This window comes from Triticum aestivum, chromosome 3B, assembly GCF_018294505.1.
Source record: "Triticum aestivum cultivar Chinese Spring chromosome 3B, IWGSC CS RefSeq v2.1, whole genome shotgun sequence".
NCBI classification, from domain to species: domain Eukaryota; kingdom Viridiplantae; phylum Streptophyta; class Magnoliopsida; order Poales; family Poaceae; genus Triticum; species Triticum aestivum.
Window position 1 is genome coordinate 712777519 of NC_057801.1, and position 19216 is coordinate 712796734.

The window sequence follows — 19216 nt, forward strand, 5'->3', positions numbered from 1 at the left end:
ATGGAGAGGTTGTAAACACAAGGGATGTACGAGTTCAGGCCCTTCTCGCAAGAAGTAATAGCCCTACGTCTCGGAGCCCGGAGGCGGTCGAGTGGATTATGAGTATATGAGTTACCAGGTGCCGAACCCCTCTGCCTGTGGAGGGGGTGGCTTATATAGAGTGCGCCAGGACCCCAGCCAGCCCACGTAGGAGAGGGTTTAAGGTGAGTTAAGTCTGGGGCGTTACTGGTAACGCCCCACATAAAGTGTCTTTACTATCATAAAGCCTACTTAATTACAGGTCGTTGCAGTGCAGAGTGCCTCTTGACCTCCTGGTGGTCGAGTGAGTCTTCGTGGTCGAGTCCTTCAGGTCAGTCGAGTGAGTCCTTCGTTGGTCGACTGGAAGGCGACCTCTTCTAAGGATGTCCTTGGGTAAGTTACTTGGATCAGGTCCATGACCCTACCCTAGGTACATAACCCCATCACCGAGTGCTTGTGTAGTAGCTTGTCAAACCGATGTCATTAAGTATATGTTGCATAGGCCAATTCTTAGTGGTAGAATTGGCAAGTGGGCTTATGCTTTGATTGAATATGATTTGGCTTATGAATCTCTAAAGTCCATGAAAGGCCAAATTGTTGCTAATTTCATTGTTGAACATCGGATTAATGACAAGCATGATGTTGATATGAACCTTGTTTCATTAGTGCCATGGAGATTATACTTTGATGGTTTAGTTTGTAGCAATGGCCAAGGTGTTGGTATTGTTTATATATCTCCTCATGGTGCTGTTTTTGAAGCCTCATGCCGCTTAGAATATCTTTGCACAAACAATCAAGCCAAATATGAAGCATTGTTATTCGGTTTAGAGATGTTACTTGCTATAGGTGTTACACATATTGAGGCTTACGGTGATTCGTTACTAGTAGTGAATCAAATATCCAGAGTTTTTCAGTGTTTGGACGAATCACTTAATGTTTATCTTGATAAATGTCTAGATATAATTTCTACTTTGGATTGTTTTAGCATTGCACATATATCTAGACATGACAACTGGAAAGCAAATGAGTTAGCACAGCAAGCATCTGGATATCATGTTGATCATGGCATGTTTCATATCTCTCAAAGGCCGATGTCTTGTCTTGCCAATATGGGAGAGGCCAAACCTGAACCCACTGATTCGGCCATTAACAAAAAAATCTAGTGCAGGTGATAATTCCGACTGGAGAAAGCCCATTGTTGATTATCTATGCAATCCGAGTGAAAGGGTGGACAGGTCTGTTCGGCATATGGCTTTCAAGTATACAATGAGAGATGATGGTCTTTATCGCCGAACGGTCGATGATGTTCTTCTAAAGTGTTTGGATGAGGACCAGGCAAGAATTGCTATGGGAGAAGTACATGAAGGTATTTGTGGCACTCACCAGTCGGCTCCCAAGATGAAATGGTTATTGCGACGTGCTGGGTTTTATTGGCCGACTATGATTAATGATTGCTTCAGATATTATAAAGGATGTGAAGCTTGTCAAAAGTTTGGTGATATTCAATTGGCTCCTGCTGCTATGTTACATCCTATTATCAAGCCGTGGCCTTTTAGAGGATGGGGTTTAGACTTTACTGGGCAAATTCATCCATCTTCCTCAAAAGGGCATCGGTTCGTGTTGGTGGCAACTGATTACTTTACTAAATGGTCTGAAGCAGTACCTCTCAAGAACATGACACATACTGAGGTAATTCAATTCATAACCGAGCACATTATTCATAGATTCGGTGTTCCTCAAACGTTAACTATGGATCAAGGTTCATCTTTCATGTCACACCAAGTCAGAGAGTTTGCCGAATCTTATAACATAAAGTTGCTCAATTCCTCTCCGTATTATGCCCAAGCTAATGGACAAGCCGAGTCTAGCAATAAAATTTTAATCAAGCTCATCAAGAAGAAGATTGAGGATAATCCGAGGAGATGGCATGAGTTGTTGTCCGAAGCTTTATGGGCACATAGAATTTCAAGGCATGGTGCTACGAGGGTAACTCCATATGAGCTAGTATATGGTCAAGAGGCCCTTTTACCAGTGGAAGTAAATTTGAATGCTTTGAGAATAGCCAAACAAAATGATTTATCGGCAGTAGACTTTTATAACTTGATGATGGACAATATTGATGAAGTCGCCGATAAACGTTTGGTTGCTTTGAAGTCCATAGAGAGAGACAAATTGAGGGTTGCAAGAGCTTACAATAAGAAGGTTAAGTTGAAGAATTTTCAAGTTGGTGATCTTGTCTGGAAAGTGATTCTGCCGATTGGTTCAAGAGATAGAAAATTCGGGAAGTGGTCTCCAAGTTGGGAAGGTCCTTTTAGGATTATAAGAATTGTTCCCGGAAATTCATATTTGGTGGAATCTGTACAAGGGACGGTGTTACCTAGAGCTCTCAATGGCAAATACTTGAAGAAATACCACCCGAGTGTGTGGCAAGAAGCCTAAGTAGGCAATGGCCGATATATGATTATCGCCCTTAACACAAACATGGCCGATACATAATTATCGCCCTAAGAAAATAAATGGCCGATGGAGTGTTGACATCGTCCTTAGAACAAACACCGTGCATATTATTTTTCGGCATGCAAGCTTTGCCAAAAAACAGGGGGGCATGTGTTGATGCCTGATTTTGGCAAGATACAGAGTGAAAGGGTTTTTCCAGCATGAAAAGTTTCACATCACCGAGTGGAACAACTTTGATGTTTAGGTTATCATCGTCCGACTCCATCTTAGGGGCCGAAATTATATTCCGAGTGGTAGAATTCAATATTCCGAGTGGTTTTCGGCCGATCATGCCTTCAAGACGACCACGGATGAAGGAGTACTCTAAAAGAATTGTCTTTGTCTCGTCGAAGCAATCAATTTTGATATATGAATCATCTCAATCCGAGTTTGTATGCAAAAGTTACAATCAATACAGACCAGCCCTACCAAAGACCAAAATATTACGCTCGACACCAGACACATGTTAATGAGTGTCTGATACAATGCGTGAGCAATTCGGCCTTCTGGATGGCCTTGAATGGAAAAACCTTCAACATGAAAAAGTTTCGTCTCGTCGAGCCGATCGATTTTCATATACAATTTGTCTTAATCCGAGGTCATATGCAACCTAGAGAGGCAAATCAAGATCAGGCTGTCTTTTCAGTCGGGAAATCCGAGTGGAAATTTTTACCATCCGAGTGAAAACTTACCGATCGAGTAAAAGGTGGAGTGAAAACCTACCGATCGAGTGAAAGGTCAAGTGAAAACCTACCAATCGAGTAAAAGGTCGAGTGAAAACCTACCGATCGAGCGAAAGGTCGAGTGAAAACTTACCGATCGAGTAAAAGGTCGAGTGAAAACCTACCGATCGAGTAAAAGTTCGTGAAAACCTACTGGTCGAGTAAAAGGTCGAGTGAAAACCTAACGATCGAGTAAAAGGTCGAGTGAAAACCTACCGATCGAGTAAAAGGCTGAGTGAAAACCTAATGATCGAGTAAAAGGTCGAGTGAAAACTTATCGATTGAGTAAAAGTTTGTCTTCCGAGTGAGAATATAGTCATCCAAGTGAAAGATTGTTTTTCGAGTGAAAAGGTCGAGTCGGATAGTCCGAGTGAAAGTCTCTAATATCCGAGTGGATGAGCTCGAATCCGAGTGAAACTGAACATGTGCCCAAAAGTTTATCAAGATGACCTCGGATGAAGAAGTGTTCAATACAGAAGTTATGCATATCATCAAGACGGTAAACTTTGGTTTTGGAGTCATCATCATCAAAAATAGTATATGGCCTACAAGTTCAATACGAGAATCGGATAATCCAGTCTACTGCAAGACCGAGTCCTACTGGAAGGTAAAGATGACCTCGAAGAGTATTCAAGATGGCCTTATTTGAAAAAGTAATCAACATGAGAGTTGTTCGTATCATCGAGGCACACAAGTTTGGTATTTGGGCTGTCTTGATTGGAGATCATATGCAAGCTCGGTGGCCCGCGCAAGGAGGAAGACAGAGTTTGGGCCGGATTTAGACTGAATCCGAGTTGGAATAGAACTAGGACTCTAGGACGCGAATTGATGTAATTTTTCTTGTAAGGAAAGCCTAGATGAATCCTTTACTTGTACAGGAAGTCCAGCCGCCTCTTATATATGTTAGGGGTGACGGCCGATTGAACAACACACAATCGAACAAATCAATATACTACTTTTTCATGTCTATGTTTTATCTCTCCATCGTTTTTCTCTCTCGGTCTTCGCTGTTCTTCGTGTTTGAGAGCTGCGAATCTCGAGGCTCTAGGGGCGAGCGAATCGACCTAGGACAGCCCATAGCCGCCGCACTCCCTGACGGGGTCCCTCCCGGGGGTGTGGGGTTTTCGGGTCTGCAAAAGCGCCCGTCGACTGTCTTGTGTATCGCGCTGTCGGTCGGGTCTCCTTCGACGTGAGCTGCGGTGCATCACCCCCGGCGTCGAGGGTACACGTGACGTGTTCGTGTGTCAACAGAAGGAAGAAAAAAGAAAAGAAAAAGAGAAAAGAAAAAAAAATGAAAAGAGAGAAAAGAGAGAAGGGACAGTGCTACTATCTCTTTTCCACACTTGTGCTTCAAAATAGCACCATGATCTTCATGATAGAGAGTCTCTTGTGTTGTCACTTTCATATACTAGTGGGAATTTTTCATTATAGAACTTGGCTTGTATATTCCGGTGATGGGCTTCCTCAAAATGCCCTAGGTCTTGGTGAACAAGCAAGTTGGATGCACACCCACTTAGTTTATTTTTTTGAGCTTTCATACATTTATAGCTCTAGTGCATCCATTGCATGGAAATCCCTAGTCACTCACATTGATATCTATTGATGGGCATCTCCATAACCCATTGATACGCCTAGTTGATGTGAGACTATCTTCTCCCTTTTTGTCCTCACAACCACCACCATATACCACCATAGTGCTATGTCCATGGCTTACGCTTATGTATTGTGTAAGAGTTGAAAAAAGCTGAAGCACGTTAAAAAGTATTAACCAATTGCTTGGCTCGTCATCGGGGTTTTGCATGATGGGAGTATTTTGTGTAATGAAAATGAAGCATGGCCTAACTATATGATTTTGTAGGGATAAGCTTTCTTTGGCTATGCTATTTTGATAGGACATGATTATTTGTTAGTATGCTTTGAGTATTACTATTTTTATGTTTTATAAGCTTTTATCTTGAATCATTTGGATCTGAACAATCATGCCACAATAAAGAAAATTACATTGAGAATTATGCTAGGTAGCATTCCACATCAAAAATTCTGTTTTTATCATTTACCTACTCGAGGACGAGCAGGAATTAAGCTTGGGGATGCTTGATATGTCTCCAACGTATCTATAATTTTTGATTGTTCCATGCTATTATATTACCTGTTTTGGATGTTTACGGGCTTTATTATACAGTTTTATATTATTTTTGGGACTAACCTATTAAACGGAGGCCCAACCCATATCGTTGTTTTCTTGCCTATTTCAATGTTTGGAAGAAAGGGAATATCAAACGGAGTCCAAACGGAATGAAACCTTCGGGAAACTTATTTTTGGAACAGAAGCAATCCAGAGAACTTGGAGTACAAGCCAGGGAAGCTTCGAGGAGGCCACGAGGGTGGGGGGCGCGCCCCCCTACTTGGCGCGCCCCCTGTCTCATGGGCCCCTCGAGCGTCCCCCGACCGACTTATTTCGCCTATATATTCCCATATACCCTAAAAACATCGAAGACGAAGATAGATCGGGAGTTCCGCAGCCGCAAGTCTCTGTAGCCACCAAAAACCAATCGGGACCCTATTCCGGCACCCTGCCGGAGGGGGGTCCCTCACCGGTGGCCATCTTCATCATCCGGCGCTCTCCATGATGAGGACGGAGTAGTTCACCCTCGAGGCTGAGGGTATGTACCAGTAGCTATGTGTTTGATCTCTCTCTCTCTCGTGTTCTTGAGGTGATACGATCTTATGTATCGCGAGCTTTGCTATTATAGTTGGATCTTATGATGTTTCTCCCCCTCTACTCTCTCGTAATGAATTGAGTTTTCCCCTTGAAGTTATCTTGTCGGATTGAGTCTTTAAGGATTTGAGAACACTTGATGTATGTCTTGCCGTGCTTATCTGTGGTGACAATGGGATATTCATGTGATCTACTTGATGTATGTTTTGGTGATCAACTTGCGGGTTCGATGAACCTATGCATAGGGGTTGGCACACGTTTTCGTCTTGACTCTCCAGTAGAAACTTTGGGGCACTCTTTGAAGTACTTTGTGTTGGTTGAATAGATAAATCTGAGATTGTGTGATGCATATCGTATAATCATGCCCACGGATACTTGAGGTGACAATGGAGTATCTAGGTGACATTAGGGTTTTGATTGATTTGTGTCTTAAGGTGTTATTCTAGTATGAACTCTATGATAGATCGAACGGAAAGAATAGCTTCATGTTATTTTACTACGGACTCTTGAATAGATAGAACAGAAAGGATAACTTTGAGGTGATTTCGTGCCCTACCATAATCTCTTCGTTTGTTCTCCTCTATTAGTAGCTTTGGAGTGACTCTTTGTTGCATGTTGAAGGATAGTTATATGATCCAATTATGTTATTATTGTTGAGAGAACTTGCACTAGTGAAAGTATGAACCTCGGGCCTTGTTTCCTAGCATTGCAATATTGTTTGTGCTCACTTTTATCATTAGTTACCTTGCTGTTTTTATATTTTCAGATTACAAATACCCATATCTACTATCCATATTGCACTTGTATCACCATCTCTTCGCCGAAGCACCTATACAATTTACCATTGTATTGGGTGTGTTGGGGACACAAGAGACTCTTTGTTATTTGGTTGCAGGGTTGTTTGAGAGAGACCATCTTCATCCTACGCCTTCCACGGATTGATAAACCTTAGGTCATCCACCTAAGGGAAATTTGCTACTGTCCTACGAACCTCTGCACTTGGAGGCCCAACAACGTCTATAAGAAGAAGGTTGTGTAGACATCAACGCTTGATAAGATTTTTCAATGAGTACATACCTTGATAAGATTTTGAAGTAGTTCAAAATGGAACAGTCAAAAAGGAGTTCTTGCCTGTGTTGCAAGGTGTGAAGTTGAGTAAGACTCAAAACCCGACCATGGCAAAAAATAGAAAAAGAATGAAAAGTCATTCCCTATGCCTCAGTCATAGGTTCTATAAAGTATGTTGTGTTGTGTACCAGTCCTATTGTGTACCTTGTCATAAGTTTGGCAAGGGGGTATAATAGTGATCTAAGAGTAGATCAATGGACAGCGGTCAAAATTATCCTTGGTGAGGACTAAGGAATTATTTCTTGATTATGGAAGTGATAAAAGAGCTTGTCGTAAAGAGTTATGTCGATACAAGCTTTTACACCGATCCAGATGAATCTAAATCTCAGTCTGGATACATATTGAAAGTGGGAGCAATTAGCTAGAGTAGCTCCATGCAGAGCATTGTAGACACGGAATATTTGCAACATACATACGACTCTGAATTTGACAGACCCGTTGACTAAACTTCTCTCACGAGCAAAACATGATCACACCTTAGTACTCTTTGGGTGTTAATCACATAGCGATGTGAACTAGATTATTGACTCTAGTAAACCCTTTGGGTGTTGGTCACATGACGATGTGAGCTATGGGTGTTAATCACATACAGATGTGAATATTTGTGTTAAATCACATGGTGATTTGAACTACATTATTTACTCTAGTGCAAGTGGGAGACTGAAGAAAATATGCCCTAGAGGCAATAATAAAGTTATTATTTATTTCCTTATTTTATGATAAATGTTTATTATTCATGCTAGAATTTTATTAACCTGAAACTTAGTACATGTGTGAATACATAGACAAACAGAGTGTCACTAGTATGCCTCTACTTGACTAGCTCGTTGAATCAAAGATGGTTAAGTTTCCTAGCTATAGACATGAGTTGTCATTTGTTTAACGGGATCACATCATTAGGAGAATGATGTGGTTGACTTGACCCATTCCGTTAGCTTAGCACTTGATCGTTTAGTATGTTGCTATTGCTTTCTTCATGACTTGTACATGTTCCTATGACTATGAGATTATGCAACTCCCGTTTACCGGAGGAACACTTTGTGTGCTATCAAACGTCACAACGTAACTGGGTGATTATAAAGATGCTCTATCGGTGTCTCCGAAGGTACTTGTTGAGTTGGCGTATTTCGAGATTAGGATTTGTCACTTCGATTGTCAGAGAGGTATCTTTGGGCCCTCTCGGTAATGCACATCACTATAAGCCTTGCAAGCAATGTGACTAATGAGTTAGTTGTGGGATGATGCATTACATAATTAGTAAAGAGACTTGCCGGTAACGAGATTGAACTAGGTATTGAGATACCGACGATCGAATCTCGGGCAAGTAACATACCGATAACAAAGGGAACAACGTATGTACAACGTATGTTGTTATGCGGTTTGACCGACAAAGATCTTGGTAGAATATGTGTGAACCAATATGAGCATCCAGGTTCCGCTATTAGTTATTGACCGGAGACGTGTCTCGGTCATGTCTACATAGTTCTCGAACCCGTAGGGTCCGCACGGTTAACGTTCTGTGACGATTTATATTATGAGATATGTGTTTTGATGTACCGAAGTAAGTTTGGAGTCCCGAATGAGGTCGGGGACATGACGAGGAATCTCGAAATGGTCGAGACGTAAAGATCGATATATTGGACGACTATATTCGGACATCGGAAAGGTTCCGAGTGATTCGGGTATTTATCGGAGTACCGGAGAGTTACGGGAATTCACCGGGGAGAAGTATTGGGCCTTATTGGGCCATACGGGAAAGAGAGAGGGGCTGCCTAGGGAAGGCTGCACACCCCCCCAAGGCCTAGTCCGAATTGGACTATGGGGAGGGGCTGCACCCCCTCCTTCCTTCCCTTCTCTCTTCCCCTTCCTTCTCTCCTACTCCTACTAGGAAAGGAGGAGTCCTACTCCCGGTGGGAGTAGGACTCCACCCTTGGCGTGCCCTCCTCCTTGGCCGGCCGCCTCCCCCTAGCTCCTTTATATACGGGGGCAGAGGGGCACCCAAGACACACAAGTTGATCTGTTGATGTATTCCAGCTGTGTGCGGTGCCCCCCTCCATCATATTCCACCTCGATCATATCGTAGTGGTGCTTATGCGAAGCCCTGCATCGGTAGCAACATCATCATCGTCACCACGCCGTCGTGCTGATGAAACTCTCCCGTGAAGCTCTGTTGGATCGGAGTTCATGGGACGTCATCGAGCTGAACGTGTGCTGAACTCGGAGGTGCCGTACATTCGGTACTTGGATCAGTCGGATCGTGAAGACATACGACTACATCAACCGCGTTGTGCTAACGCTTCCGCTTTCGGTCTACGAGGGTACGTGGACTCACTCTCCCCGCTCGTTGCTATGCATCACCATGATCTTGCGTGTGCGTAGGATTTTTTTTTTGAAATTACTACGTTCCCAACAGTGACCCACCATGAGTGAACTCTCGCTGAACCCACCACAAGTACCAGGATCCAACAGCTATGACCTGTTTAACATCAAAGCAAGGTTTGAGAGGTAGCGACCTGGCCTCCGCCAACAGAAGATATTCTAAGATGATCGAGCCTGAATGGTCAATTTTCTTTGCTTCTTCAATGATATCAATAATTCCCAATCTATGCCATAAATCTTGAGCCTGTGTACAGTCAAACAGTAGATAGCGCACATCTTCAGCAACTTGATGACAGATCGGACAAGAGCTATTCGAGCCTACATGTCTGTTTTGTGAAAATTGATTTCAACGAGATAATTCCATGAAGGGTCCGCCAGCAGAAAATCTGTATCTTACATGGAACCTGCAGTTTCCAAACTTTACTCCATATTTCTGGTGAATTAGAACCAGAAGGGCGTGTCAATAGATTTGCCTGTGCACGGTAAGTTTGAATCCATTGGATGCGATATGCCGTCCGGACTGAGAACATCCCTCTCCGATCTGGGTTCCAGGCAATAAAAACCTCAAATGCCCCATGGTTCAAAGGGGTTTGCATGATCCTTCTAACGTCAACAGGATTAAATATAGACCGAATTAGGGGTTCATCCCATACTCCAGTATATGGATCGATGAGATCGCTGACTGTCGTGAGGATGGACTGTCCTCTACTGAAGATTACCATCCTATTAGGGCTTGAAGATACCCAAGGATCACTCCAAATTTTCACATTCTCACCAGTTCCAATACGCCAGATATATCCTAATTTAAATGTTTCCAATCCCTTCATTATGCTCTGCCAGGTGAAAGATGCCCCACTTTTCAAAGTTGCTTGAAGTAAACTTTCATTAGGGAAGTATTTTGCTTTGAACAGTCGGACACATAGAGATTCTGGGTTGGTAATGAGACGCCAGCATTGTTTCGAGAGCATAGCCAAATTGAAAGAATAGAGATCTCTAAAACCCATTCCTCCTTCTTTTTCGGGTAGCATAGTTTCCACCAAGTGTACCAATGCTTTCTTTTATGATCCTCATCATCGCCCCACCAGAATTGGGCTATCAAGTCTGTGATCTCCTTGCAAATGCCCTTGGGTAAACTGAATACTGACATGGCAAAAACATGGATTGCTTTGGCAACAGATGTAATAAGTATTTCCTTGCCACCGGTAGATAGTTGTTTCTCCATCCATCCTTTCAACCTTTCTTTAATTCTTTCACATAAGTGCCTAAAACAGTCACTTCTATCTGCTCCCACCATTGCATGCAGGCCAAGATATTAAAATGTACTAACATTGAATTGATAACAAGAGTAGAGTGAAAACAAAAACATCTAGATGAATGTGCCGTTCAAACTTTGAGTTGGTTTAACCCTCTGGCGACGTGGCACGCGAACTCGGATCTACCTGACGAGAATGTCTCTGGTATTGGTAGACTTCTCCACCGTCCCATGCCTTCCTTTCCCCTTCCTTTTCCATCTACAACATTGGCAACATGGGAGGATCTAGTGGCGCTCCATCGCTGATTTCCATCTACAGCGCCTTGGGGACAAGCCGCTGCTCAAGAAGGGGCGAATGGCACGCTTGTCAGGTGGGCTCCACCTGCAGACAAGCAAGAGGGCGTGAGCTGCCCTGCCACCACCACTGATGGGCCTGAAGGGCGAGGGGCAGGCCAGTGTCGGGCCAAGGAGTGAGTGCGTGTGTGGGTTGAGTATGGGCTGCGTGCGTGACTAGTTAAGGGGTGCGAGACTGAGAGTTTGGGGTTGTTATCGAATAGCACTTGCTGTAACGAACCGAGAGCGAGGCTGATCCTCCTCCTTCTATCCTCACCAACCCCCTCTGCTTCCTTTACCTCCTTCCTCCCCAGATCTGATCCAGAAGAGAGAATTGAGTAGATCAGGCGCGCCGCCGGCGGCTCCCCACGCGCGTTCGCCGCCATAGGCATACCCGATCTACCTCACCGCGCGCCAGCCCCCAATTTCGGACATTCGAGGTACGAGCATTTCGTCGTTCCATCCCAGCGATTAGTCAAACCCCACCGAGCTCCACGGATTCCCGGTGAGCGCACGCCGTTCCAGATCCGCCCCCTGAGTTGCAGGGCCTGATCGTTGGGCCCTTGGAGAAATCACTTGACGTTGCGGGTCTCGGATGCGGCCATGAGTTTGCCGGGGAAGAAGGCCGCGGCCGGGGCTGGGGGAATCCGGCGGTGGCTCTCCACCGCCGTGCTGTCAGCGCTGGCGCTGGTGCTGATCCTGGTGGTGATTTCGCTGTCGGTGGGCTCGCCCCTGCCCGGGGCGTCGCTCCCTGAATACCCAGCTGTCAGAGCTAGTCACCCAAAGGGGAACGCTACCGCCGATGATGGGAGCAAGAATGATATTGCCACTGCTGTTCCATTACCAGGGAAAGAGTTGCAGGGTGGCCAGGAGCCCTTGGTTGAGCACAGCGCCCAAAATGCTACTTTCAACTCAAGCGAGGGGTCTCTGAATACAAGAGAGGTTCATGACACAGTACCGGATCCAGTTTCTGTTGATAGCAAAATACAGGATCCAGTAGTAGCTATGGATGATACCACGCCAAAACTCAATGATTCTCAAAGGGCTGATCAAGGTGAGCTTTAGTTCATTCCCCTGTTTGACTTCTGCACAACATCTTACAGACATGAATGAAATGTTGTTTCCCGCTGCACTATACTGGTTTATTCATGATAAAGGCGTAGCTGGGATACGATGAATTGACCTGTTTTATTGTGCAGGTACCTGTGATCTTTATCATGGGGAGTGGGTTTTCGATTCATCTGGGGCGTCGTACACAAACAACTCTTGCCCTGTCATCACACGGATGCAGAATTGCCAGGGAAATGGGCGACCGGACAAGGACTATGAGAGTTGGAGATGGAAACCTCAACAGTGCACCCTCCCACGCTTTGATGGAATTAAGTTCTTGGAGTTAATGAGAGGCAAGACTCTTGCCTTTGTTGGGGACTCGGTTGCTCGAAATCACATGGAATCTCTCCTTTGCATTCTGTGGCAGGTGAGATACTTCACTGATACTATTAATGATTTATGTTCTCACTGCAATTTGCCTAAGTAGATGGTAGCTTGCCAATTATACTATCCATGACCAATTTTATTGACATGTATTATTTTTGCTGAAAACTGATTAAGTCGCTACAAGATCTAAGACCTTTTGATGAATGATGATTTATTTATTTTTGACCGAGCGATGGTCCGAGTTAAGGTGTTATTTCGACTTATGTGTGGACAATGGCAAATTTTGTTTCTGGTTTTATGATGCTTGCTTGTAGTAACATAACATTATTTACAAGTTCCTTCTTAAAAATAAAGTGTGAAAACTCACCATATGTACATGGTTCCTGTAAACTGGTGAAAATTATCAATCTCGTAGAAGATTTATTGTCAGTTTGATTGCTATCCTGATATTGCAAGTGCCTTGCCTTATTCTGGACAAGTTACTGGGTTACTGCTGTTGTCTGCTGTCAACCATAGGAACCAATGCCGTCATCTTGCACATCTTATACCATGTCTAGCCTCGAGAGAATGTGGTTTAGAGTTTAGATATTGCTGTCAGATATTTTCTTTTCCTGATATCACGTGGAAGCATTTGGGATGAAATTGTAATATCAGCTCCTGCGCCTATCAAAGCAGAATAGCTGCTGATGAGCAGTAGAGAGCGTTATAATTTCCTGATGTAGAAGCAAAGCTAGTTGCTTTTCATCGTGCCTTTTATTGAAAGGCAACTTCACTATACATTTTTTTTGGAAAAGGAGGTTAAACCCCCGGCCTCTGCAACTTCACTATACAGATTGTTGATTTTAGCGGTTGATAATGGATCCTTACATAATTTATGCAGAGGCAGTTTTCTGAGATAAGATTGTTGCTCGAAAGTGTGTACTTTGTCAAGTTATGAGGCCCCTCACATCTTGTGAATTCTTCTCTTAGGAATTAGAAAGTACTCCCTCTGTAAACTAAGGTAGTGATCTAAAAAGTCTTATATTAGTTTACAGAGGGAGTATATCTCTAAGATCAAAGCATAATTCTGAGTTTCTGACGCTTTATTGCTTCCCTTTGGTTTCATCATTATGTGTGACCTGTCTGTGTACTATAATGGAACACATCTGAAGGGTTTTCTTCCCTTTACTTGCTGGAATGTTCAGATCAACCTAGTCAACTTAGTGATCCTGTACTTGTAGCTCATTTCATAGAGCAACATATTATTTGATTTTTTATCTTGACATCAACGTTATGTTCTCCTTTTGACAGGTAGAAACCCCAGTAGACCGTGGCAGCCGCAGGATGAACAGGTGGATCTTCAGGTCAACCAAAACGACTATTGTCCGCATCTGGTCTGCTTGGTTAGTGCACAACTCAATTGAAGCTGTGGGGTTTGCTCCTAAGGGTCTTGATAAGGTTTTCCTGGATGTAGCAGATGAGAAGTTCATGCAATTTATCGCTTCTTTTGATGTGCTTGTCCTGTCATCTGGACACTGGTTCGCCAAACGGTCAGCCTATATCCAGAATGGCAATGCTGTTGGAGGGCAGCTCTGGTGGCCTCAACAAGCTGGAAAGATGCAGATAAACAACGTTGACGCATTTGGTGTGTCAGTTGAGACTTGCCTGACTGCTGTGGCGACCCACCCAAATTTCACAGGGATAGCTGTTCTGCGCACATACTCTCCAGATCATTATGAAGGCGGGGCATGGAACACTGGTGGGTCATGCACCGGGAAGGTTAAGCCCTTGGATGTGGTGGTGAGGAACGGATACACGGATGCAATGTATGGGAAACAAGTTGCAGGCTTCAGAAAGGCAGTGCAGAATTCTGGGAAACATGGCTCCAAGTTGAAATTGATGGACATCACTGAGCCCTTTGCGTTGAGAGCTGACGGGCATCCTGGTCCATACAGAAGTCCTGACCCAAACAAGAAGACTCAAAGAGGACCAGATGGGAAGCCTCCACCCCAGGATTGTCTGCATTGGTGCATGCCAGGACCTATAGATACATGGAACGAGATGCTGTTTGAGACCATACGAAGCCAACTAGAGGGAGACAGCAGCAGCTGAAGAAAAACGCTTGGTCGCTACTTGCCAATTTGCCATTATGTGGTATCTCCTGCAATGCTGCTAAACGTCAGTGTATATCAGAGTGCTTATGATGTTGTTGTACCACGGATAGGAAGAACTATAGCAAATCTGTAGGAGTATATGACCACAGTTGAGATAGGGAATGGGAGATGTCTTTTAGCACCTAACACCAATCCCTTGGCAAGAGGGATGGAAATGCACCAGTATCTGGAGATATTCGCTGCATTTTTTGCCCGACACACGAAAGATTTTTATTGCCAATATTTGTGGAACAGGACGCCCGATGGCTCGAACTGATGTGTAAGTGCTCTGTCTGAGTGTGTTTGCAAGCCGCTGGGATGAAACTGCAGTATCTGTAACTGCACCGAATACTGTTTTTTTTTTCTTGCCACCATTGTGATGTGATCGTATGTAGATCTAGATTATAGAAAGTGCACACATGGTTTTTGGTCTAGCTTAGGCATGTCTCCAGTCTATGATGATCCTGCACTGTTGTTAAGAAACGGTCTATCAAACACGTGCTGGTCCTACTTCCTTGAGAAGCATTTTATTACCACTGTCAGCTTTGGTTTGGTTACTCAACACTGAAGCTGTGCAGTATGCATGCCATTTGTTTACTGCTAGCAGCAAGGTTGTGTAGCTAGGCTAGGCCTTTGTTAAACAAACCTTTATAGAATTGAAGGGAACATATAAAACCAAAGGTCGAATTGTGTCAAGTGTCTGATGGAAATGGCCTTTCTTTTTCGCGGGAACGATGGAAGTGACCTACCTAACCTTAAGATTTGACACCAGATGCCTTCCTGCTGTAAACGGATATTCTTTCTGCGTTCGAAATTCTTCTGGTGCCTTGTCAATTACTCCAGCAACATCAGGTCACCCTCCAGTAACAAACAATTGCAAACATGATGTGGTCAGTTGTTCTGTATTCCAGTTGATATCTCCAGCAACATCAGGTCACCCTCCCATCCCATTTACAGCCTGATGTATATATATATTCTACTCTCACCGGTCTTGACATGAAAGCTCTTGACATTTCTTTTAGCCCAAGGCCAACCCTCTTTCTTGATTAATGAGAAAGGCCAACCCTTTGCTTTGCCTCTTTTAAATTATTATTTTTTTGAGCTTTTGCCTCTTTTAATTAGGAAAACATGAAAGCTGCAGGCTTTCCTCTTTTCATCCATCCATTCATTAAAGAGAGAGAACGGAAAGGAAATACGGCTCCAAGCAAATTATATTCCCATCAAGACCCCAGGAGAGGACACTCGACTAAACAATGTGCTTGATTTGATTGAGCCGCGGCCCTTTCTCAAGTCAGTAACGTCAATCTGTTCCCTGGTGTGGAGGGAGAGATAACATTGTTAATCCCCGGTGGTCATTGCTTGATCTCATCTGTTAGGTTGTGTGCTTTGCTTTGGAATATGCCACTTGGCCCCTGCCCTCCCATGTTATGTTACTCATCTCTTTCTCAAAGATTTCGATAACATAACATATCATATCACGCACATCGGCACGATATAGGACACCTGGCACCGTGGCATAATCTTTTCTTCGTCCTGTTGTTTTCTTGTCATTCTTTTCAATTTGCATCGGCGACATTTCTGCTTCATTTTCTTTCTCATGAAGGAGATCGGTTCGCACAATCAACAGGTTGCTGTCTGCTCCTCCTTTGGGCAACCATGCGAGCCACGCGTTATTAGTCTAAGACCTGCTCTAATCAGTGAGGCTATAATTGTTAACGAACTTATTACTGATAATGAACTGCTACTTGGAATGGAATAATCAAATAAGCAGCCATTGCGGGCAAGCACGTGCCTTGAAAATCAGCAGAGTGCAGCCCATGTATATACGCTACGCCAACCAAATATGGTATTATTAATTTCTTATACAGAGAAATCTTTCAGCAAACCCCAAGTGGACATTGTAAAGAGACCAAATGTGCAGACTGCTTCAAGGAAACTATATCACGAAGTTGCTGTCAGGAATATAATCTGTTGGGGGATGGTTGGAAAAGGTAAAGAAAGACAACGAAAACTTCAACGCGGATTAAATTCAAAACTTATAGGGCCTCTTTTCCTTCAAACCCTGCAATAATAGGATTGCAATCCCATTTTCCCTCGTATCTTACTGCAATAATCTGTCGGTAGTGTTAGGCCACTAGATAGTATGTGACTCATGAGTAATTTCCAATGGAGCCAAAACAGTAGGCTATAAAGAGTCTACAAGGTCAATGTGACTCCAAAGGAAATATGTAAAGGTGTAAAACACGACTAAGATCGAAAGGTTTTTGCGCATTTTACACTGAATAGATTACAATGAGTGTTGGTAGCACATCATGATCTGAGTTACATCAGATGAAAGATATTATGATCTGAGTTACATCAGATGAAAGTAGGGGATACTGCCTGAAGAAGTCTTTTATGGACTAAAGTAATCAAATGTTGTTTTGGGTTAAAGAAAATGAGAGGACAATTGTGTTTGTATAAAGTTATAGAATGGGAATTTCATTTCCTATATCTTGTACATGCGGATAACATTCTGCTTGTTAGTAGTGATGTTAATTCGACTGCAGGAGGAAAAGAAGTTCTAGTCCTCAAAGTTCAAAAGAATGTCTCTCGTTATAAGGATCGAGATTCACCGAGAAAAGAATAAAAGGGGTATTAGGAGTATCGCATGGGCATGCTAAGGGAAGTTTCTAAAGTATGCATGCGAGAAAACCTACACCTGTTCTTATAGTAAAGGGCAATGATTTTGGGAACTTTAGTGTTCCAAAAGTCAATACGAAATGGACCAAATGAATATGGTACCATATGCTTCAGCTGTTGGAAGCTTAATGAATGCAAAAGTATAACATTACCGTGACACAGTTCACGTAACCGAGTTGTTTTGGTAATGTCCAGTCCAGATATAGATCACTGGAATGGAGTCGAGGATATCGGCCTCATGCTGAAAGAAATAAGTGCTCTCAAAAGATTGTGAGTACAAAGACAGGACTCGTGAAATATACAGCGAAATCCACAATTGTCGCTGACTTTCACACTTGGAGTTTTTGTGTGGAAAAACTCTAAGGAATGAATCTATTATCATTAATATGATGTAAAGATAATGTACAACATGATATGAGGCTGAGAGACAGGCAAAAAAAAAGGTTAAAGAAACATGTACCAGGAATTGATAGTGGTTGACAACAGCGATAACCATTTTAAGTTTTTCGCTCCTATGACAACGAGTCAAGTGTTGATGCCAAACACACTGACACAGAGTTATGCGTTGTAAAGGAGAAAGTCTGGAATTATGTAGAAATGCTTGAAGCATAAAAGCAACAGACAAGTGTTTTGCAGATCTGCTTATTAAAGGCTTACCGCCCAGTGTGTTAGGAGAACACACAGTCGACATGGGTTTTATGGTATAGTCTAAGATTTCCGGACAATAAAAGGGCCCAAGGTTAAAGAAACTGTTTCAAAACAGAGGTGTGTGTTGTAGGTGTTGATTCTATCGGGATAGACCGTGATGATGAGACATGCTCTACATGCAAATCTGTGATGGAACGAGTACTTTGAAAAGAGTTATTTCAAAGTATAAAGTTAAAAGTATATGATGAGATCAAGGGGGAGAATGTTAGATTGATCTCTCCACCAATGGGCCCAACGGCTCATTGGGCCCTTGACCCACGCCCTGATCGGGGGTGTCCAGCCCAAGCAAGGCTTGTGGGCCCCTGTCGCGCAGTGCTATAAAGAGGAGGTGGGGACCAGGGGCACAGAGTACGAGGTTTATCGCCGCCACTGTTCCCCACTTCTAACCCTAATCCGATCCAGAGGGAGGCACTGAAGCGACGGGAAGCGCCACCAGCCACTCCACCACAGCCACTGCCTCATCACCGCCGTCACCACATCACCATGACCTCCGGCTCAAGCTCGTCAGGTCAAGGAGAGGTAATACTCTACGCCCCACTACCGGAAATCACTGACCCATACGATCTAGTGGCCTAACAGGTAGTTCGTTCCCGTAGCTCTGTGTAGTTGTGTTTTTCTGTTTGAGAAGTTAGATGTGCGTCGTCGCAGCTCTTGCGGCGTAGCTGGTCTTACGTGTGCTCTTTAATCTGTAATAACTGGCACTGGTTCCTGGACATCTTGGTTTCGTTTTTGAATGAAATGGAACAGGGGCGTTTTTGCCCTCTTCCACTAAAAAAATAATAGGAGTACTTTGTAAGTTCTGTTACATCACAAGTGAAACAATTTATTTTTCAAGAGAATTTGAGTTAATGAATTCTTTCTTCAATATTTTGTATGAATCGTTCCCTAGAACAAATAAATAGAATTCGGCCCTATAAATCAAACAGGCTATTAGAATTATTTTAGGGATTATGATTCTGCAAAGCCCTTGTGAAAAAATGCCCCTAACTAATTATGTTCTTTTAAAGAATTGCATGGTAAATTGCCTAGCTTAGACCCTGTTACTTGGTCACATGGCTTGCTTGATAAATGCTTTATCTCCACTGGAGCTTTGCTGTGCTATCCTCTGCCGCATGTGGGCAATCTGGACCATCTGAAATAAAAGAGGCCATGGGGAGACAGCCATGAACATCTCACAAGCATGCAGATGGGCATTGGGTATGGCATCTGA

General features: G+C 43.4%; 1 protein-coding gene across 1 annotated transcript; it reads left to right on the forward strand.

Annotated features, from left to right (window-relative positions):
• The first annotated feature begins 11252 nt into the window (after positions 1 to 11252).
• Positions 11253 to 14889, forward strand: LOC123071945 (protein YLS7). Its single transcript, XM_044495522.1, has 3 exons — positions 11253 to 12101; positions 12247 to 12524; positions 13775 to 14889. Exons 1-3 carry the CDS (start codon positions 11651 to 11653, stop codon positions 14573 to 14575), a joined length of 1530 nt encoding a protein of 509 aa, XP_044351457.1. The 5' UTR covers positions 11253 to 11650; the 3' UTR covers positions 14576 to 14889.
• The last annotated feature ends 4327 nt before the right edge of the window (positions 14890 to 19216 follow it).